At 44.2% G+C, this 22,330-nt stretch overlaps 2 protein-coding genes across 2 annotated transcripts in view; both read left to right on the top strand.

Moving 5' to 3' along the window:
- DHX9 (DExH-box helicase 9) overlaps window positions 1–13,400 on the top strand; it is a 37,869-nt gene extending 24,469 nt beyond the window's left edge. Inside the window, exons 26-29 of the mRNA XM_068199533.1 lie at window positions 84–284; window positions 773–3,578; window positions 3,818–9,837; window positions 13,233–13,400. Coding sequence (XP_068055634.1) covers window positions 84–284; window positions 773–1,040 — 469 coding nt within the window. The 3' untranslated portion in view covers window positions 1,041–3,578; window positions 3,818–9,837; window positions 13,233–13,400. The remainder of the gene's footprint in view (window positions 1–83; window positions 285–772; window positions 3,579–3,817; window positions 9,838–13,232) is intronic.
- A 4,437-nt stretch (window positions 13,401–17,837) lies between these two features.
- Window positions 17,838–22,330, top strand: part of LAMC1 (laminin subunit gamma 1) — a 66,978-nt gene continuing 62,485 nt past the window's right edge. The window contains exon 1 of the mRNA XM_068199527.1: window positions 17,838–18,362. Within this exon, the coding sequence (XP_068055628.1) occupies window positions 17,972–18,362 (391 nt within the window). The 5' untranslated portion in view covers window positions 17,838–17,971. The remainder of the gene's footprint in view (window positions 18,363–22,330) is intronic.

The following is a 22,330-nucleotide window of genomic DNA, read 5'->3' as shown; positions in this document are numbered from 1 at the left end:
GAAAGCAGCTCTGCAGAACCTCTTCCTTGCCAGGTGCTCCCCTGGAAGCCGTGGCAGCTCTGACACCCCTCTTTGTGCTGCAGGATCAAGCTGAAGATGCCGCACGCGGCCGCCGCCTGCATCACCGCTCTGCGCGCTGCCATGGAGGCCCTTGTGGTGGAAGTGAGCAAAGAGCCCGGGATCGTCCGGCAGCTGGAGCCTGCGTACGAGCGCATGCTGAACGTCATCCGGCAGCTGTCCCGGCCAGCGGCCGCGGGGATGGCGCTCACGGCTGCCAGCACCAGGTGAGAGCCCCAGCTCAGCGGTGAGGATGGGCACTTGAGGCTTTGGTTTCAGTGCCGTGCTCTGAGCGCGTGTGAAATACTTGCGCTCAACGCTTATGCAGAGACATCACTGCCTGTTTGCACAAGGACACACAGCTCTCAGGATTAAAAGCTGTCATCCCTTCTTCCAAAACACAAATGAAAGATCTTTTCTTTCTTTTAGATAAAAGATAATCTGTATTTATTCTGGGCAAACCTTTTCCTGGAAAGAAAACACATATTTGGCTGGGCTTGCATCCCTCTGTTGCCCCTTGTTTCCATCCCTTGCTTCTGAAGCAAAGGAAACTTTTCTGAAGTGGAAAAAAGGTGCAAAAATGCAACTGTAGTTCAACCATTGTATTGTGCTCACTGAAAATTGAGGTGGCTTAGCTGAGGATTGTGCTATTTCCCGTCTTCCAGAGATGCAGTTTGTGAGGTTGCCTCAAGTGTATGGTGTTGTTCTTGGCCAGGTTCGGGGATGGCCCCCGCCCGCCCAAGATGGCTCGCTACGACAACGGCGGTGGCCTTCGAGGCTGGGGAGGTTACGCACATGGCTTCGGTCACAGGGGCAGAGGCTACGGTGGCTACTCCAGCTGGCACTCGGCGGGAAGAGGATACCCAGGTAGTCCTGGGGGAGGCTACGGAGGTGGGGGAGGCTGCCGAGGAGGAGGAGGATACCGAGGAGCAGGCAGGGGCTACCGAGGAGGCTATCGGGACATGGGCAGGGGCGGGTGGTAGTGATAGCAGGTCAGTGGAGTCTTTCCACTTCAACAAATGTGCATTTCCTTCCCAAGTTCCTTTCTTCCTCTTCCCGGTTTGTATGCCTTTTTGGTTCCTTAGTACAAGTACACCTCTGTAATATATCATGTCCTTAGGGAATTCCCTGCGAGTTGTATGATTTTATTTTTAATAAAGAGTTTGTTTCTGAGGACTTGCATGCTATACCTTTGATTTATGTTTGGATTTGAATTTTGAAGGCTTCTGTTGCTAATTGTGATTGTTGGAGACTCAAGGCATTCTGAGGAAACTTTTTCAGTGTCTAAGACCATTTCCTGTCCAGCAGTTTCCAGACCACATCTTAGGCTCAGTGGGGATTTCGCTTCGTTGTCTAACAAGCTGTGCAAACAGTCTTTGCTGCAGTGGTTTTCTAACCATGCCGGGCAGCACTAGGTTCCTTTGCAGCCAGCCTCCTGCATGCTGTGGGACCCTCCGTGGTGAGTTGTTTGGATGATCCAGATCATGCAGGAACATGGAATACCTTTTCCAAGACTGATGTGATGCTGCTGGTCTCTGCAGAACCTGGAGTACCGTCAGAAGCATGAATTGCTCCCTTCATCCAAGACAGTGTTCATTACTATTCCCAAACAGTGAGGCTTCGTTCCTCCACATCCGTGTGGAAGAGGACAGTTCTTTAATGGGAACACATTGGATTCCAGACACTGGAAGCTCAGCTGGCTGCCTGGTGCTCTCACAAGTGTATTGACACAGAGGGTGTAGAAAGCCTTCCAGCCCTGTTCTGTTGCCAAGTCTGACAAAATTAAGCTCCCCACTAATGCCACTGCAGAAACAGTAATTATTTGTGCCTGCTGGGGTGTGGGAGATGGTGGTGGTTGCAAAGCAAGTCCAGCAATTTTTGTGTTCTCATGAAGAGGTCTTAAAAACTAGGTAAGGGTGAAGCACTGCTTCTTTAATCCAGCTCTGAATGATAGAGGATAGATATTAATCTCCATATTTAATTTACTGTGGAGCATGTATTATCTCCTGTATGCTCTGCTGCAGTAAGCCCCACACTTCCTTCTGCTGATGCAGACCTTTCTGTAGGTTGAAGAATGAATGAATGAAGAATTGTCACTCTGTGCCACTGTTACAAAAAACATTATTTTTTATCCAGTTTGGGTCCAGGAACAACCTATGGGGGAGTTAGCAGGGATAGACATTGGAAGATGTGCTATAGCATTAGCCACCTTCCCTTTACACATCTGTATTCACTGCATCCAGATAAAAACTGCTTTCCTTGGCTTGCCCTTCACACATGGTGTTCTCAGTCATGTTACTAGCACCAAACTGGAAGCATGAAGCAGAAGTCCAGTGCTTTTAAAGATAACTCTACTTAATTTTAGTATCACACTCACAAGTCTGAACTGTGATCCAGTATCTGTTAAAGCTTTCTAATTTCATCTGGCTATTACTGGTCAGCATTTAAACAGGAGGCAGGAGATGGATGCAAGGTGAGGAAGTAGAATAGGATACCAAGGATTATCAAGTATATGTACAATATTCTACGATACTAGCAAAAAATGGTTTCACTAGGGTATTTGATGTTAAGTCTAAGGTAAAGGAGTGAGGTTGATCTTTCTCCAGTCTATTTACAGAATTGTTTCTAATTTGTAACTGTAAAGCTATTAGTTACTATTACTGGGAAGAAAAGATTAAAAAAATGTTACCATTAATACCCTACTGGTTGTCCTGGGAGGTCTTGCTGATTCTGGTACTGATGCAGTGATGAATTTTGTAGCTCCCCAAGACATCTGTGCATCTTGGGTACAGCTCACCACCACAGCCCTGTTCATTCACATAAAGATCTAATTTGTGTGATCCTTGGGGTGTCCTGTGCAAGACCAGGAATTTGGCTCAGTGATCTTTGTGGGTTCCTTCCAGCTCAGGATACTCTATGATTGTAATTTCATGTTGCTTTGAAGAGCTGACAAAAAAAAATAATGAGCTCTTAAGGGAACAGCCAGATGTTGAAAAAAAGGGAAAGCGTGTCTGGGAGCTCAGCTGCAGGTTGTGAAGGGAGAAGGAGCCATGGACTTTTTAGCATCTACAAATGATAACTTATGGTTCAATTTATGTGCTTAATGCTTTACATATTAAGGAGTGTTGAACATGAAAGTACTGCTTAACAACATTCAGTCTGGTTTTTAATATCTAATCCAGCATGACTAGTTAAGTGGGGAAGCAATAATCCTTGCCTGCACTTGATGAATGGCACAGTCTAAACAAGGATTGACATGCTAATGAGGAGCTTAAGCAGCCGGGATACAGAAAACCGAAAATTAACCTGAAATGACATGTACATTTTCCCAGTAAAGACAGAGCCAGCAGTGAGTTTACTGTGCCAGTGCATGGATCTGTGCTTTGCTTCAAAAAGCCAGAGTGTCAGAGCACTCATGGGTCTTGTGCAGCATACTGAATTACTGAAATTCAAGAAGAAAGAACTGCCTGAGCCATGGTGCCATCAGCTGCTCTCTGCTGCACCTACCTGAGGCACCTTGGGTTTGTATATCACATATATACATATACATTTTTGGCTTTTGAGATCAGAGTTCTCACAAGGGGATTTGGAAACAATAATGATATCTTCTGGTTTTCCAGTTCCAAGTGGAAAAATAATAACAATAGCCTCAAAACCATAATATGAAGGATAACACTTGACAGTTACTTGAAGTGTTATCTTGAAAATTAGGATTTCAACTCGCTAACTAATCTTATTTTTTCTGCCTCCAAATCAAAAGAGTGAGGAGTGCCAGCCAGAGGAAAGGTAATGTCATGGGTACAACTTGACCAAGGTGAGTGGCTTAGCATGAAAGATCATGAGGATTTATGTATGTCTGAAAGCTGTATGTTTGAGATGACCCCTCTAAATCTGGAATTGGTCTGCTTACTTGCAGCTTTGATGGGAAGAATTCTGGAAATGGCTGCCTGGAAGCAGTTTTCAGTTCAAACATTGTCTGTCATAAACAGATTATTTGTTATATAATCTATGATTCTAATTTCATGTTGCTTTCAAGAACTGGTAAAAAAGTTAATGTTAGTTAATATTATTTGATGTTAATGTTAGTATCTGTTATTTGAAACATATTTGTCACTGGATTCCTGTTCTCTGTATTCCAGCAGCAGTATTTTTTGCCTAGGCACTAGCTGGCAAGCTCTTCTCTGCTGTTTACTTTCTCACTGAAAGTTTTTAATTCCATTAAAAGCCTTGGGGAACTTAACAATTCTCTGTCATTTGCTGAGAACCATTAATCAGGACTGTGTTGAGCTATGGTTCATAAAGGTAAATTAGAAGAGAACATGATACCAAGGCCCAATAATAATGTCTTTAGTTGAAAGGGATAAGTTTACAGCCTCACGTTCCACATTTCCCTGGGAAAATAACCTCATGGTCTCCACTGTACCACTTACTAAAGCCACATTCAAATTATGTTGCAGAAATGGAGGGTCTGTAGGAAAATCTTTCACCTCACAGAGTTGAGCACTTCCTACATTTGAGCAAATAAAAAAAAAAAAGCAAAGTTTGCAATTTAAGAGCAATCTGTAAATCTGCCTCACCCTGTTTCCTGTAGTCAGTTCCTTTTGCAAAAAGGTTTTAGATACCAAGACTGTATTACAGAATTTCAAGTTTTCCTCCTGCCATCTGCAAAGAGATGTTCAGAAAGACTATACTGGAAAATACATGGAGAGCTGTTTTGTTTCCCATAACTACTGCTTTCATGCACATCTCAACTCCTAACCTATAGTCAGTGCCTGATGTGTATTTCCTCACTTTTCCTCTTACTTCCTGCTAAAGGAATTAATACTCATCTGGATGTTTTGGGAGAAAGGGGAGAAAGAGTTGTCCCAACTGCATCAGGGCATTTTCCAAAGAAGGCAAGTGCAGAAAATCTCCATTATGGTGAGCAGAAAGAATAATAATATCAATATATAAAGTCATGTGGCTCTATGGCTATAATGATGGCCCAAAATTCCTACCTATGGATGGAGAACAGAAAGTCAGAGGTTCAGTCATGAATCATAGAATCACAGAGTGGTTTAGGTTGGAAGAGACCTTAAAGCTCATTCCATTCCACCCCCCTGCCATAGGCACGGACACCTTCCATGATCAGCAGAACACAGTCAGTTGCACACAAAATAAGCAAAACTCTTAAAGAGAAGAATTTGAGATCCAGTCACATTATTAGCTGTTCCAAGGCACCTCCCAAATACATTCCTGCAGAGATGAAGCTGAAAGAAGTGAGAACCTGTAAAGTCTCTGTGAAGACCGCTGTAGAAGCAGAAGGAAAGGCCTACTAAACTCATAATACAAAAATTAAGCACAGCAATGGAAACTGCCTGGTTTTGCTCTTAGGAGAAGCCAAATGAGAAATTTTCTAGTACATCCCTGAACGTGAGACAACTTTAGACTTCTAGATATTTATAATCTCCTGGAATGCTCCCATGCTTATAAACAAAGAAACTCAAAAGCCCTGGGGCTTGCATGGATTTATGCAGGAAAGGCAGAATGTGTATTTTCAGACAAAAGTTTTCAAGTGTTACAGGTCTTGAGACCCATCTCAAACAGAATAACCAGTCTCCCACTGGATAGAACACCCCAAATTTATGAACTAAATTTTGCTAATTCTCTCGTTTGTAATGTGAACCTCATAAAGCCAGGAGAAAGCTTTGAATCACTGACTCTCATACAAACAACTCACACATCCAAGCTGCTTGGATCACTGGGAGAGCAGATGAGCAGTAGTGCAGGTGTTTACTCCGTGACCTTTTACAGCTGCCATAAAATGGTTCATCCCCCTCCCTTACGGCTAGTGCAGACATTTGCTTTGGCTAGTGGAGCTGGCAGGCTGCTCACGGGAAGCTCAGCAATGCTTCAGGAATGGAATTTGGCTTCACTCATCCTTTGGGTGTGGCAGCAGTCTGCCACAAGAGGAGAAAGAAGAGGGGGTAAAAAATACCACCCCTGTGTCTAGAGAGACCAGTTCTGTGCAGTCGTATGGGAGAGACGCTCTTGCATGAGCCCAGCAGAACACAGTGGCCCTGCTGTGCTGGTAAGGATGAGCAAGAGCAATGAAGTAAAGAGGGGCTAAGCCATGCTGACCAAAAAGAACAGACCTAAAATAGCCAGCAGTGGGTCAGCATCTTCATCCTGCACCAGTCCTGCCCACAGCAGAGACAAACAGTGCCTTTCCAAGGGCTTGCTAAGGAACTTGAAACTTTTCTGTGCCAGGAGAGGCACTGGTGAGGCTGTCAGCCCCAGGAGCATATCTGGTGCATCAGTTATAGAAGATACCTGTGTTATATGAATAAAGATAACTTTGCTTCCAAAGATTTTTCCTTGTTTTCAAAAGGAATGTCCATGGTGACGGTTCACAAAGCATCTACACCAAGACATGGATATTAGGTAAAAGTTGAATGTGCAGCACACGTTGATCTTGGTTTGATGTAAATTGGGATAAATCATGCAGAAAGATATTTCTCTGCACATGCTAATGACTGCTAAGGATCATCGTCATCACCAGACAATGGGAGAATCAGAGTAAGTATCTATATCAGTTTGTCCCCAAAACAGCAACACCTCTCCATTAAACAGGTGAGTAGAGGGTTCTGTAGGGCCCTCACCTGCCCTGCTGTGAGGATTTGCAATTTTTTAAGCTGGCTGTAGCACATAACAAAGAGAAAAAACAAACCAAACCCTGAGCAGAAACAGCTTACAAGTTTCAGGCTGCTGTTAGATAATCTTTATTCAAAGGGTGCAGCACCAATGAGCAAAATAAATCAACAGCTGAATGTGAAAGCATTTTCAAGTTTGCAGACTCTCAAAACCTTCAGATTAAGATTTCTTTTTCTTCCCTCATTCAGGACCAAGTCCAAGAATAACTTTTTCAAAACTCAGAAGTTTTGTGTTTGAGTGTTCACAGTCACATGCACTTGACAAAGTTTTAAATTAATTTAGTTTTTTTTTTTTTTTTTTGGTTTTTTTTTTTTTTTTCCCCAGAGAAACATCTCTGGGTTTCAGACTGATTGTGTCACCTTAAGTGACTGTAAAGTCACTTTAAACTGTCACTTTAAATTTATCACTGGGACAAAGCCAATGTTACAGCAACCTTTATCTCCCTGAATGGCTCTCAATCATGAGAGCAATCAGGATCCATGCCAATGTTGCCTACTTGATATTTTTGACCAGAAAGATGTTTTAAAACGTCCTGTCAGCTCTCAAGATAAATTGCTATAGCCTTAAAAACGCCATGCATGGAGAATAGTAAAGCAACACGGAATAATGCCTGTGAAATAACAAGAGCAAGGTGGGAAGAAGACACACAGCTGGAGTGAGGAGACTAAGGTCAGAGATTTCTGTACAGCCAACACTGTATTATCTATCTACAAGCTGATAGATATTTCTGCATGAGGTCAACTGAGCCAGAGAAGTTTCTGAGCAATGTGACATTAACATTGCCAGGCATATGAAGAACCAGAGAGATGGACATAGCTGTATGATCTTGTGATTCAGCTCACAAAGCTACTTAAATAAATGGTCTGTAATGTAAACCAAAAATCAGCATTTGTGAGAACAGCATCTTATCCTTCTGCAGTTCTTTCCAGGTAGAATACTTGCCCAGACTCAAAAGTATTAAAAAGAGAGGCTACATCAGGTAGCCATAGTAACCAACATCTAGAAGTGGACAACAAAGAGCATTGAAGCTGTCCCAAATGCTGGTTTCTGCATTTACTTTAAAGGATGGCTCCTTTCCCCATTGCCTGCAACTTCATATATCCAAAGTTGTCTAAACAATGCAAGTTACTTGGCTTTTTCCCACATTATGTAACTTACTTTGCTTCCATGGAGCCTTCACTTTTGGACTGAAGATTTCCAGGTTCAGCCTCAGTAAAGGTGACCTTTAAACTGAGTAGAGACTCTCCAGAAGAGACCCATGGAGGAGGAGGAGTTACTGTAAACTTTGTGGACTCAAGTCTGGTTTGTAAATGTCAGTGGTCTTTGTCAGGAAAGCAAGTTTAGCAAAACCCCATCTTCAGAAAGCATTCTCTGAAAAGGGCTTAAAAATAATTGTAAATAAATAAGGGAAGAAAAAGACCTGAACACATAGTGGCTGCAAAGACTTTAGTATAAAAACATTTATATTATTTCTGTGTATCCTAATGAAAAGATTACTTCTAAATTGTACCCAAATCTCACATCCAGCATTTTTACATTTGGGGAGAGAGTTCAAAGTGGTAACAAAGTATCTAAATTGGCAATTCCCCACCACAGGATGCAAAGAGAGTAACACACTGGGAGGACATCTGCTATCCCAACTGCAACCTGGAAGGGAATGTGAGTGAGAGTACTTGGGTTAGACATAAGAAAAATGCCAAATGTCTGCTATATACTTCAAGGGACTAACAAAGTCATGTGCCGTCCTTTTGTGCTGCGTTGTTCATTCTGTTTTCTCTGTTTGGAAAGCCAGATGTTGGTAAACTGGGACCTGGCCAGGTGGCTTCCAGTGAGGGAATGGTTGTTGTAGCTTCTTGTCCTGAGAAATTGAATTTCTTAAAACTGGGGGTACCTGTACTTGTCCACAGGTGAGCTGGAGATGAGGTAAAAATGAGTAAAAGTTTTCCAGCCTGAGTTTTACAGGTTGACAAACCAGCAAAGTCTCCTGCTGCTTATCTCCCTTGGTACTTGTGGCCTTACATCCAGGAAGAGCAAAGAAAAACTGGGAGATATAAACACAAGGTGGGGCAAAAAAAACCCCCCAAAAAAAAACCAAAAAAAAAACCCCAAACTTTAAATATTTTAATAGAATCATAGAATCCCAGAATGGTTTGGGTTGGAAAGGCCCTTAAAGCTCATCTTGTTCCACCCCCTGCCACGGGCAGGGACACCTTCTAGTAGACCAGGTTGCTCCAAGCCCATCCAGCCTGGCCTTGGACACTTCCTAAATTTAGATGAGCTGAAAAGAACTCTTGGTGATTACCTGGACGCTTATGATGCTTTCAAGTACTGTGTGGGGAACTACATTTATATTTGTGTAAATTAATTGGAAGGGAGCAACCCTGAGGGTGGTGCTGGCAAAACTCATTAAATCAAATTTACCTGTTGTGGGATCAGCTTCATTTTAAGAAGAAATATGGGTAGTTCAGCAAAATAAGGGAGAAGCTGAATATTTCTGTGGATTTGTAAAGCCCTCAAACCAGGGTATAAAATTAATACAATTGTTATGTGGTGGTGTCAGCTAAATCAATAACATTCAATATGGCAGTCTTCCCTGCTCATGGACACACCTGGGAAAATTTCTTAATTTTAACAATAGGAAAATGCAGGACAAACACATATAAAGTTTCCAATATGATTTTGGAGCTTTGGGAGTTGCACCGAAGCGTTGGTGGCAATGGTATGGCATCTATTACTGCATAAGATATTTATGTTCTGGAGCCTTTTTGTTTTCTTAACCTTTGAAGTCAAACAGTTCAGGTGGCAAAAATTTGCTTGCCACAAACCAGTGGCTGATGGGGCAGTGTGAAATGTGTTTTGAGAATGACTCAAGTCAAAAAGTAGTCCAACAAAAACTACATTCTAGGTTAAAAAAACACTGGGCAATCACAGTGAGATGCTATTTTAAAGAGCATTCTGTGATTTAAAATAGTATCTAAACCTCCCATGAGATTCAATGCTACTTAAAATACCTTTCACTGACAGGAATCTGAATCTTTGTGAGAAAATAGGAGCAGTAAGAGATTGACAGTGTCATTCTAGAAAGAGGTAGGTTCTCCTCTGCAACCTCCCCTGGTGTTTATTGTAAGTCAACTCTATCACAAATAATTACAATTCATTGTTTAATAAGTCAACATGCTAAATCTTGATTTTGCTTCTTCATGTCATTTTAAATAACGGGCTTATAGCTGGAGGTAATTTACTGTATCAAAGATGAATGTTGCAGTTGATCTACTCAGATAAATGCTTTTAATACAATAAATATATTGCTTTTAATATAATTAAACACATGATCTAAAAGTTTTCCTGAGTTCCAAAATGGAAGAAATGAATAACAGTTGCAGAAGCTACAGATTTCCTATTCCTTAACGATCTGACAAATGAAGAACAGGATACAAGGTACAGAATTTCCCATCCCTTTAAAACCACTCCATTTTGCTCAACACTTGACTTTGTTCCTCTGTTATTTCCATGAACTGACTGTCAGGGATGAAAATGTGGGCAGTATGCTGAGGTTCTCAGAAAGCAAAATGCAGCCAACAGCTATAAAACCTGGTTTTTTTTTCTTGCCTACTGAGTTCTTATTTTAATAATAATAATAATTTTTAAATCTCCTCCTTAGGTAGTTTGCTAGTGGAACTTCAAAAAGAAAAAAATGAGACTTTAGCAGCAAACAGTCTATTTATAAAGTATTTTATACATTTTCCCATTGTTTATGGTATGCAGTGATGAGTTTAAAAATATCATTTCCTTTCCATCAATCTTGATTTTCCTCTTTGCTTTGATGATCTGTAAGTAGCTGTGTGAGTGTTTACACAGCATTTTGCATGCCTCAAACCAGCAGGAGAAATCCTTCTATTATTAAAAAAAATATGGGTACAGAAGGAAAACAGGAATTCAGTTCCTCCCAATGAATGGGGTTCCAACACTCTGCCTTATGGATCAGGATTAATTGTAAATTAAATGCTCTCTATTTTACCCATGCAGTTTATAACAAAGCCACTGTACATATTTCACGGTGACTCTGTTTGATCTGAATGGCAGTTTGACGTGGGGATGGTATTGATGTTAAGAATAAGCTTTCAGTGTTCTTGCAAGCATCTGCCTAAAGATGGCTGGGTTAGAAATGTCTAAAAATTGCAGTTCATTAATGTTTTGCAGCTTTGCAGAGACTCTGTAGAGCTAATAGCTATATTTTCAGAAGATTCTGTTCATTCCAAGTAATTTTTTTTTTCATTTTGGTTCTCGGCTACAGAGACCAGACAGATTTTCCCTCAATGGCTTCTTTTGTCTATTTAGTCTTTTGGTAGCAGGGGGACTTTGATTTCAGAGAATATCTCTGCTGTCCTCTCAACTGGTAATTGTCTGACCATCAACAGAGCGATGCAGGGGAGGGCATACTGAGCTGGGGGTACCAAGACTAGAACTGGGACGTGCTGACAGACAGCCCAGGACATGGGTATGTGTCCCAAAAGCAGCCCTGTAGGTCAGATTCCTTGAAGCTGCTCACCCTTCACTGCATTCTTCCTGTCATATGTCAGGGAAGCAGCTCTGCCTTAAGTCCATGTGGGAGCAGAGACAAATTGTTGAGATATGTGGGGAGGGACAAGCAGCTGGCACAGATTAGTGATCTCCAGATCCCAGAATTACATCTAGTGTTCCCAGCCTCCAGGTGGTCATCCAGGTATAACTCTTCTGGTAGAACAGCAAACCAAACTGCAGCCTGCTCATCAAAACAAACTATTTATTTAGCAGGAGAGACAGGAGCTCTGCTCATTCAAATTCCAGCATTGAAAAGACTGGCTTTCTCTATCGACTGTCAGAGAAGCACAGGGTGGTTTCAGTTGGAAAAGAACTTTAAGGTCATCTAGTCCAACCCCCCTGCAGTGAGCAGGGACACTGTCCACTAGATCAAGTGTTTCAGAGCCCTGTCCAGACTGACCTTGAATGTCTCCTTGAATGGCTCCTCTGTGAGATGGCTGAGCTGATCTTGGCTGAGTCCAAAGGCTAAGAGCATAAAGTATACAAGGCATTACAGGTTTTTTACAGGAAAAGGAAATATCTAAAAGAAGATGGAGTTTTTCAGACTGCTTTTTTCTTTTGTTTTTGAAAAGCAAAGGAAAGTTCATGAAAACTAGGCTTAAATAACATCAGACTGCAAAGGTGAGCTCTTATAATAAGGGGGACACTTGAACCAAGGTTGCTCTCAAGAGCCATCGTATATGAAAAAACAAAGGGTTTTATAAATGATAGAAACATCACAATTCACTGGTAATGAAATTATAGTAATGGCAAGACTGATTGGCAGACAATGCCATGAAAAGACAGGCTGTGACCATAAATGATAAAGAACTGACTGGGATGAAAATTTCCTCCCTGTTGTTACTCAGCAAAAGAAGTTAGCCAGCTTTCTGTTGAAACAATCCTGGGAATTCTGCTGAAAAGCCAGGAAGTTGTTAAACAACTTCATTGTGGTCATGCACCCTACATGTTGAGATTCCCATGACCACCTCCAATACACACACTACTTTCTGGGATGCATTTTATCAGGCTTGGAAGATAGCTTCACTGAGAATGTTTTGGTGTAGTGTAAACAGGCCCAGCTCATGCATTCGAAGGATTTGTGTAGCCAAGTAAGTTGGTGAAGAACAGGACTCAGGCATTATCCAAATGGATTAGGGTAAATGAGTCCTGCTCTTTACAAAGCAAACTTCATTAGCATGTTGGAAACCTAAATATTGCTGGAATTTTTGGGTGGCAGAGAATCCATCAGCAGACCCTGTAGTGCAAGGATGATGGTGGCTAAAGTCTCAGAGAATTTAGTGTCTCTATACTGTAAATTTAATACCATACAGAAATAAATCTACTCAATTCCCATAGTGCACTTTCATCCATGCAGTGCTGGTGTACTGTCCAAGAATGGAGTGGGAAGGGAAGGGAAAAGAAATGCTGAGGAACATCTCTTCTCCAAGAGATCCGTTGGCTGTTTCAAGGCTGAACACACCTATCCATGCATGTCTCTTTCTCCATGAGAAAGGTATGGGATAGGCAAGGGGAGAGCTCAGCAAGGTGATGGGTGATGGGTTGGCTCCTGATGTTACTGCCACGGTCTAACGTAGACTGCAAGATGTGTTTGATTAAATTCCACACAGGGGTACACAGCAGAATAAAAGCAGGGAGTAAAGATAAAATATACAAATCTTATCTGCTAGGAATAAAAGATTACAAATTCAATTTATAAACATGAAAATAGTTGAAAGGGTGGGCTGTGTTTTAATACACAATAGGAAGGTGGAAAGCAGCACAGGCCTTTCATGTTTTATTTTTGTTTTAGCACATTTTTTCTCGACATTACCAGTATTAAGAAGAGAAAATGAGGCTACATCCCAGACCCACTTGAGAAAATAGATAAAATTATCCATTTAGATCTTTCCTTTCTCCAGGGATTGTAGAAACTTGTAAAGAAGCAGCTTACCTCACACAAACAGATTCAGAGATACATTTTTATTCATCTTTACAGCCATTACCCACAGCTGCTGTACAAGATTATTTAGGACATTCTGCAAAAACATGATTAAGAAAGTCAAACCTAAACAAACCATTTTATGAAACACCTTCTGCTTTCATGGCTAATAGCTCTGTTTTTCAGTTCTATTAATAAGATTAGAGTAACTTTCTGCTTCCATAAAATCATGATAAGAGATCAATATTTAGTAACTAGAATGGTTGTCTGACTTATTCTGTATTTGTACTGATTGTGAATACCTCAGGCCATTTACCAAAAAATTCACATTCCTTTCACACATGTCCTCGATTGTGGAAGAATTTCTCCTAAGCAGGATGGCTTTAAGCCCTATTTTAATACAAAATTGTGTATCTCATACATTGTGATATCAATCCTGTGCTGTGTTAATCCCCAAGGCACTACTGGAGACCGCAGAGGGGTTTCTTTTTGCATCTACCTGTGAAAGCAACTGAATTTTATCACCCAGCCTTTCTGAATTTTGACTCATCCTCACCAGCTCTTCGGTGGATCTGCTGACTCGCTTTGCTTTCTTTTAAGTCTTTTTGGCTGTTTGGTGGCCAGGGGGTGGATGTCTGCTGTGATTACTGTTATTTTTATTGGGTCTGCCAAGAAAAGTGCTGGGGCCAGCGGGAAGCCCCCTGCATGACAGACAGCAGAGCAGGAAGCTCATGGAAACTCCTTCTATTGCCCAAACCAGCCAGATTATGACAAGTGACATTTCCTAAACTTGCTTGGGTGGCTCCTCCACTGGCTGATGACTCTATGAGGCTGATGGTCAGCATGGGGCTTTTCTGTCCTTCAGTTTTTAGTGTAAACTGACGTCTACTGGTAATGAAATGTTGGGGTGTACAGCAGTTTTAATTTGGGGATCCTAAAACTATCTATTTACTTTTATTAGCAAAAGCGGGGTTTTTCTCTGTGGACATCACTTTTACCTGTTTTAATAATTAACAGACATGGAGCAACCAAGGTCTGCTATCACAGTCTGAAATTTCTGAGTTTTTCCTTAGCCTTTTCCTTTCCTATATGCACCCATGTTGTCCTTGAACAAGTGCTGATACTAAATCAGTATGGGAAGACTGAAAATTAAAATGAGTGCTGCCCCGTAACTCTTGTGAAAAGCATTTTGAACCTCCTAAGCCCCACATGGGTCAAGTATCTTGGTGCATAGGTCTGCTACCGCTTGTTTTGAGCCTGTAGAAGGACAGAAGCCAAGAGTGCTCCTAATTAATTATTTCAAGTTGCTTGTGGGCACACATAATATTGTTCCATTTTTTTTTTAATCAAAAGGAAAGAAAACACTGATTTGATTTTTTTTTCCCCAAAAAGGGGTCTATTCTAAGAGGGAGACTGCCAGCCTTGAAAGTTCTGGCCTTCTGAGAGCTGACAGAATTTCCTGTAGGAGTTGCCTTTATAAAAGCTGTTTCCTATCAGGTTTTTATGTTGCTTTTCCTTTTTTGCAATTCTTCTCTTTGTTCTTAGTCTCTCCACACTTCTTCTCAATCATTTAACCCTATCTGTATGTCAAAAAATAACTGAAGAACAAACCTATTTCAACAGCTAACTTACACTAATAATTAACTTACAGTCTATACGTGTGTCTGAGCCCAGCACAGTCATGAACCTTATCCACAAATACTTTTATTTTACAGCTGGTTAACTGTAGGTGTCCTATCAAATAGGATGTCACTTCCTTCCAGGCCACTTCTGCCACACAGGATGACTCACTCTGCATCAGGCGTGTTGCCAGGTGTAACAATTTATTTACCAGTGCATTTTTATTGTTATTCACCCTGTAAGCATTGCAAAGTCACAGAAGTTCTCTAGCTCCTGTGCTTTTAAGGTGCAGTTATTTTATACGAGTCTGCTTTTTTTCTGTGTTGGGAAGAAAATGGGTTTAAGGGGAATATGTCACAATGCTTTGATGGATTATTTCAGTAAGTAAAAAAGGAAAAGGAAAGCACAAATCATGTCTTCACAGGGATATGAGATTTAATTCTGGTTTCAGTTAAATGAGTATAGGGTTACTGAATGATATATAACTGCATCACTTGATCTGTCAGTGTTTTAAGATTTAAAGAAGGTTTAAGTTTTAAGAAAATTGCATTAAGAGCATGAACTGGATTTTGATGTCAAATAGTAAATATCAGAAGATATCTATTTGTGAGGATTTAATACAATCAGTACCATTAAAATATAGGGTAGGACTTCAAATAAACGGTGGAGCATGGTCCTATATAGGTACTTTAAAATGTTGGAAACCGAATAGTTAAAAAAAACTGAAGAAAGTTATTTGGTTTAGGTACTAAGACTGACTATCTTTAAACCAAAGAATGTTGTGTGAAGCTGAATTTTTTCCTTTATCTATGGGAACCTTCCACATATGGACAGATGATCTCATTGCATCGCTGATAGGGATTTGTGGCAACACCCTTTGATCCTGCTTGGAGTCCCTGCCCCCTTCTCACCTCTGTCCTAATCCTTCCCTTCTTCACATCTGCTGTTCCATGTGCCTTGCTTGTTGCCTGTCCTCTGTGTCCACTCTCAGCTGCAGGCACCAGCCAGGCTGTTGCTGAACCTGAGGAGCTCCATCAGCACGTTCTTTTCAGAGCTTCTGCCCTGATGGCATCAGCTCAGCACTGCTTTCACAACAGACGGCTTGTTTTCAGAAAAGGAGGAAAAGTGGGGGAAGCAGCGGAAACCCAACTTTCCACTGGAGATGTGTCATCCCAGCGTGAACAATAGGCAGGCAGCGGTGACTGTGCTGCACTGCGTCCCTGCTGCGGGTGCTGGGGTGCCAGGGGAGCCCTCAGCACAGACATTCTCACCACGGCTCTGTGGGGAGGCAGAAAGAAGAACCACCACACTGATGTGTAATAACAGGCACACGTGAAAACAGTGTCTCCCAGCAGCAGGATAATTTCCAGGCGTGCTGACCGGTATGTGCTGTGCAGACCTTGTGAACAGCGCGGCTCAGGCTCTTAATGCAAGGACTTCTGTAGCATACATGTGTTTACTTTAAAACAACAATGTGCATTTTTTCCCAGAACAGACTGTATTTTTTCAGTTCTTTCTGCCACAGGCTGCATTCAGGCTTTCTCGGGATATAACCAAGTTTACAAGACCTTTCCTTGACTCCCCTATCAATTTTTTTTTCTCAAGGAGTAGTTTCCTGTTTACTGAGAAGGCTTCTGGAGGGACTTTCTCCTGTAAAAGCAGTTTTATAGATTCAAAGAATGGCTTGGGTTGGAGGAGACCTTTTAAGGGTCATCAAGTCTACCTTCCTGCGATGGGCAGAGACATTTTGGCTTTACATGATTTTTGGATTTTACACAATCTTTACACAATTCCTCAACCTGAAGAGTTGTGGCGAGATCTTAGGATAACTAAAAACTGTAATGCAGTCTATGGCCAAATCTGACCGAGCTGATGCCTCTAAGCAACAGAGAGATCTGGGTTATGGTAGGGAAATAACCAAAAGTTCATTAAAAATTACAGTAGGTGAGGTGGGTCCTCTCAGAGCTGCTTAGGATCATGTCCTTGGATGGCACAAACCATCCAGGTTTGGTATAGCTTAGCTGGGAACCCACAATCAGTTTTCCTGCATTTCTCAAGAAATTTTTCTTCCCTACAAAAAGCCTTTAAATGAAAAAAGGACCTGGTGGTGGTGGTCAGCAGCGGGCTGAACATGAGATGGCAGTGTGTGCCTAGGTGGGCAAGAAGGCCAGTGGCACCTGGAATCAGAAACAGTGTGACCAGCAGAACCAGGGAAGTGATTCCTCCCCTACGCCCGGCACTGCTGAGGTACCTTGAGAGCTGTGTCCACTTTTGGGCCCCTCAAGTCAGGAAGGACATTGAGGGGCTGGAGCGTGTCCGAAGAAGGGAGCAGAACTGGGGAAGGGTCCGGGGCACCAGGAGCAGTTGAAGGAGCTGGGAAGGGGCTCAGCCTGGAGAAAAGGAGGCTCAGGGGGCCCTTCTGGCTCTGCACAACTCCTGACAGGAGGGGACAGCCCGGGGGGTCGGCGTCTCATCCCAGTAAACAAGTGACAGGACAAGAGGACACAGTCCTAAGCTGAGCAGGGGAGGTTCAGGTTGAACATCAGGGAGAATTTCTTCATAGAAAGGGTGATTAGACAGTGGAAGGGACTGCCCAGGGAGGTGTTGGGAGTTCCCGTCTCTGGAGTAACAGCTGGATGTGGCATTGACGGCTGTGGTCTGGCTGACAAGGCAGGGATCGGTGAAAGGCTGCACTCGATGATCCTGGAGGTGTTTTCCAACCTGAGCGGTTCTGTGACGGTGTAAAAGGCGCAGCTCTGCGGGCCGTGCCGCAGCGGAGGCGCTGACAGGCCCGGCGCTCTGCCGTGGTCGCTCCTTCCGCGCTGCAGTGAGGGCGAGGGCAGGAAACCTCCCGATGCCCTCGCAGCGGGCCCACAGCCGCCATCGCCGCTTTAAGCCGGCACATTCCGCGAGGCGGGGGCAGCTCCGGCCCTGCTACGCTGCGGGACTCCGCTCCCGGCCTGCTCCGCGCCCGCCCCGCCCCGCCTCGCCTCGCCCCGCCGGGCCTCGCCCGTCTCAGCCCGCGGCCGGCGCGGAGCGGTGGCACCCGGCGAGCGAGCGACCCCCCTCCGTGCCCCCGCTGGCTCCCGCAGCCCCGCCATGGGGGGCGGCGGCGAGCGCTGGGCGCTGTGGCTGTGGGTGCTGTGGCTGTGGGTGCCCGCGCGGTGCGGCGGTGCCATGGACGAGTGCGCGGAGGAGCGGAGCGGGCGGGCGCAGCGCTGCATGCCCGAGTTCGTGAACGCGGCGTTCAACGCTACGGTGCTGGCCACGCACACGTGCGGGACGCCGGCCGAGGAGTACTGCGTGCAGACCGGGGTCACCGGCGTCACCCAGTCCTGCCACCTCTGCGACGCCGCCCAGCCGCACCTGAGCCATGGCGCCGCCTTCCTCACCGACTACAACAGTCCGGCCGACGCGACCTGGTGGCAGAGCCGCACCATGCTGGCCGGCGTGCAGCACCCCACCGCCGTCAACCTCACCCTGCACCTGGGTAAGGACGGGCAGCGGGGAGGGGGCGAGGGCGCCAGGGGAAGAGTTAGCCGGGCACCGGCGCAGGCTGGGCGCAGCGCCTGCTGGAGAGCAGCTCTGCGAAGAAGAACTGGGAGTCCTGGTGGACAGCGAGCTGTCCACGAGCATGCCCTGTGCGCGGTGGTGTCCCCGGGTGCGTTAGGTCCAACACCTAAGTCAGCTCTTCCAGGGCGGATCCTGCCTCTGTCCTCAGGCCTAGTGAGGCACATCTGGAATGCTGTGTCCAGGTCTGGGCTCCTTAGGACCTGGAGCAGGTCTGGCAGAGGCTGTGGAGATGATGAAGGGACTCGAGCATCTCTCTCACGAGGTGGGAGTGTTCAGCTTAGAGAGGAGATGGCTGAGAGGAGCCCTGTTTGTCCCTGTCTGCAGGGAGGGCTCAGAGGCTGAACACAGCATACTGCTCCCTGGGACCCAGCAATGGTACAAGAGACCATGGGCAGAAATGGATGCCCAAGAAGTTCCACCTGAACATGATGAAGAACTTCTTTCCTGTGCAGTGACCGAGCACTGGAACAGAGACCAGAGAGGGTGTGGAGTCTCTCACTTGGAGGTATTCCAGACCTGTCGGGACACAGTCCTGTGCCACGTGCTCTGGGATGACCCTGCTCGAGCAGGGAGGTGGGACCCGATGACCCACTGTGGTGCCTTCCACCCTGCCCCATTCTGTGGTTCAGTGCTGAAAGGCCACCTGCACACCGGGCATTGCCGGGGCCCTGCCTGGGTGAGCGCCGGCCGATAACCAGGCCCTGGGTGGTCTGGTGTTCAGGGCATGTCGTTGAATCCTTGCTCTGCAGGTCCTCAGCCATGTTCATCAGGTCTAAAAGAATGCTGGCTGCACCCCATGGTTGTGTTTGGATGTCCTCAGCCAGGGGTCTGGCCCTGCGCTGGTTCTTCACCCCTCAGCTGATAGCTTACATCTGCTCAAAAGTGCTTGGTAAACTTGATTTTCAGCATTCTCCAGCAGATATTGCAGGGGTTGCTCCACTGCAGTCTGCATTGGAGGTGCTGTTGGTTTGTGAGAGGAGAGGCCACGCTGCCAGAGGCAACTGGATGTGGAGCAGGTTGCAGTGATCATGTCCCACCCCTTGCACCGGGAATCATAGAACCATTTAGGTTGGAAAAATAGTAGAAAGAAATTGTTCCCTGTGAGGGTGGTGAGGTACTGGCACGGAGACGCTGTGGATGCCCCATCCTTGGAAGTGTCCAAGGCTAGGTTGGATGGGTCTTAGAGCAACATGGTCTAGTGCAAAGTGTCCCTGCCCATGGCAGGGAGTGGAATGAGATGAGCCTAAAGTCCCTTTCAACTCAAGCCATTGTATGATTCTGTGAAAAGACCTTTAAGATCAAGTCCAACTGCTAACCCAATGCAGCCGAGTTCAGGATTGGATCATGGAGTTTTCCAGACAACAAGCTTGGGATGCAGGTGGGAGATGTTGGTTTGAGAAGTGGCAGGCACTGTGGGAAATCATGTGTGCAAGGGCACATCTGCTGTGTGTCCTCTTACCCCCGGGGCAGCATTGTCCTTTAATTGCTGGGTGTGTTAGTTAGGCGTGTCAACAGGTGCTGAATTGTAACAGCCAGTCAAAAAAAGAAGGTGAATTTTCTGATTGGTTGTCAGTTCCAGAGGTTTCTTTGGGATAAAGTATTTTGGCTTTCACTTTGATTTGTGGACAAGCTTTTCTTTTCTGTTCATTCAGTTATTCAAGCTATCATGACATGAAGGGAGGGTAATAATTTAAGAACTGGAAGACAAGCCAGCCAAGAAAAAGTTGAAACCACAACTTATTTTCCTCATGTCATTAAATCAATTAAATATTAAAGAAAGCCCCCCTGCAGCCATTCACAGCTTCTAATCAAGAGCAGCTGTTGAGCATTTAGTATCAATAACAGTCTCATTTAGGGGAAAAATGGTGTTAGGGCTTGGAGAGCTGGATCTTGTGAGAGCTTGCACCAGCACTGGTGAGATGTAGTTGATGGCACCAAGTCCTGTACCAGAGGTCACCCGATGAGCACATCCATATGCCCCAGAAGCCTCTCTGCCCTAAAGTGTTTCCTTGTATTTGGAGCTTCAGCATAAATATACCACATGAGCTTATCTAATAGTCCCTCTTTATTTTCTTTTCTTTGTACATTAGGATTTTTTTTTCCAAAACTCCTGGAAAGCAAAGATTTGATCTCAGCTTCTTTTTTAATAACAGTCATTGTAATTCTCATTATCAAGGCAAGACTTACAGATCCATCTGTAATCCTGCTGCCCTTGGTTTTGTGTAACCATATATATATGGGTGTTCTTTGGAAAACAGTACTGGGAGCAGTGTTCTGTGTCCTGGGCTTTGAAGAAATGCACACATTTTTCTGAAAACATCTGCATCTTCAAAACACTGTAGCACTGCAGCACTTTGACTTGTGTTCCAGGTTTGTTTGCAGGCTCTTGGAGCTTTGGGAGTTTGCTTTGCCATGTTTTTTGAGTCGAGTACAACTTTAAAGCAGAAGCTGCCTGACTGACTTTGATATATTTGAAGGTTTTTTTTTTTGGTCTGATTTTTCCTAGTTAGGTTTTTGGGTGGGGTATTTTTAGTATAGCCTTTTAAGAATCAGAAGCTTGTTGTGGGCATAGTGGTGGTGAAGTTGGTTTTAAGATGACAGCAGCAAAGCATTTATCTCTCTGCACACGTGTTGCTGAGTTTGTGGCAGGTTGAAGAGCTGTTGAGTACTGACAGTGCCTTTTTAGCCTGCAATGCCCCAAACTTCTCTGCAGCATTGCTCTTCCCTACTTTTGTGAGGTCTTAAAACCATCTTTGTTTGAGTGAGCTACTGGGTGCTGCTTTTGGATTCTGTGTGCCTGCAGGCACTATGGTCTGTGGGACACTTAATTATTGACATCACTAAGAGAAAGAGGCAAAGAGCTGGACAAGTATTTATGCACTCGATAGGACATAAAGGCATTCTGGGGCACAAAGCCCTTTCATGCAGTTAGTTCTGCCTGGTCTTTGAGGATTAAGCTCTGTGCTTAGACCCGTATCCTTATTTGATGCTGCAATTGCCTTAATTTCTGAAAGTGTTGGTGTCCTGAATGGTTAATGCTGTTTTGCACCTGGTCAGGACCAGCTGCACTGACTCTAGGTTTCATGTACATGCTGCCCCGTGCTGAGTTTTTTGGCAGTTTGAGATGTCTTGATTAACATCCAGTGATGTTCAGTCCGTGTAGAACAGCATTAACATTTCAGGGGGCCTGCAAAAGGTCAATAAGAACTGCACGTCTGTTGCCAACATGTGAATTTCTTTGAATCTCCTTACAATGTGCAGTTCAAAACAAGTTTAAAAACCTTTAGTTTTGGGACTAGGTGCCGGCACAAAGCCCGGTACAGAAAAATACAGCACAGATCACTACTCCTGAGTTAAAGGCTCAGATCCTGGGAGTGTTTGGAGATGACATCTGTGTCCAGAAGTTAGGGTGCTCCCTGGGGAGAGGGGAATTGGGGTAATTACCACTCCCTGCACCAGGAACATCTGGAGTTATAAAGGCTATTTCTCTTTTTATGGGAGGGTATTAAGACCCCCTAAATAAGGGTAAGTAAGAGGCCTGGCTACATGAAATTGCAGCTGTATTTTGGGAGAAGGGGGAGCCGAACCTGTTCACAGGGTGGTGTCTGGATAATTAGGTTAGTGAGTGAGAGGAGGGGAGAGCATTGCTGTGTCCTTTCTTCCCCATTTTCCATTTCCTCAGAATTTATTACTTATTTAGACTTGACCCAGCCAGTCTTTTTTTTTTTATTCTTACAGCTCTCCCACTATGTTCCCATATATTCCCAAAAAAAGGAACTTTGAGGCAATGGTGCCAACTTTCAAATAGAAGATGGAAGCCAAGGCCTTACAGTGCATTGTCTGCTTTGTTTTTGAAGCCAGGGTGTCAAATTATTTTTACTGTCA

This window comes from Anomalospiza imberbis, chromosome 9 (genome assembly GCF_031753505.1).
Source record: "Anomalospiza imberbis isolate Cuckoo-Finch-1a 21T00152 chromosome 9, ASM3175350v1, whole genome shotgun sequence".
Classification (NCBI taxonomy): Eukaryota; Metazoa; Chordata; class Aves; order Passeriformes; family Viduidae; genus Anomalospiza; species Anomalospiza imberbis.
Note: the sequence above shows the minus strand (reverse complement) of the source record. Positions and strands in the feature narration are given on the sequence as shown.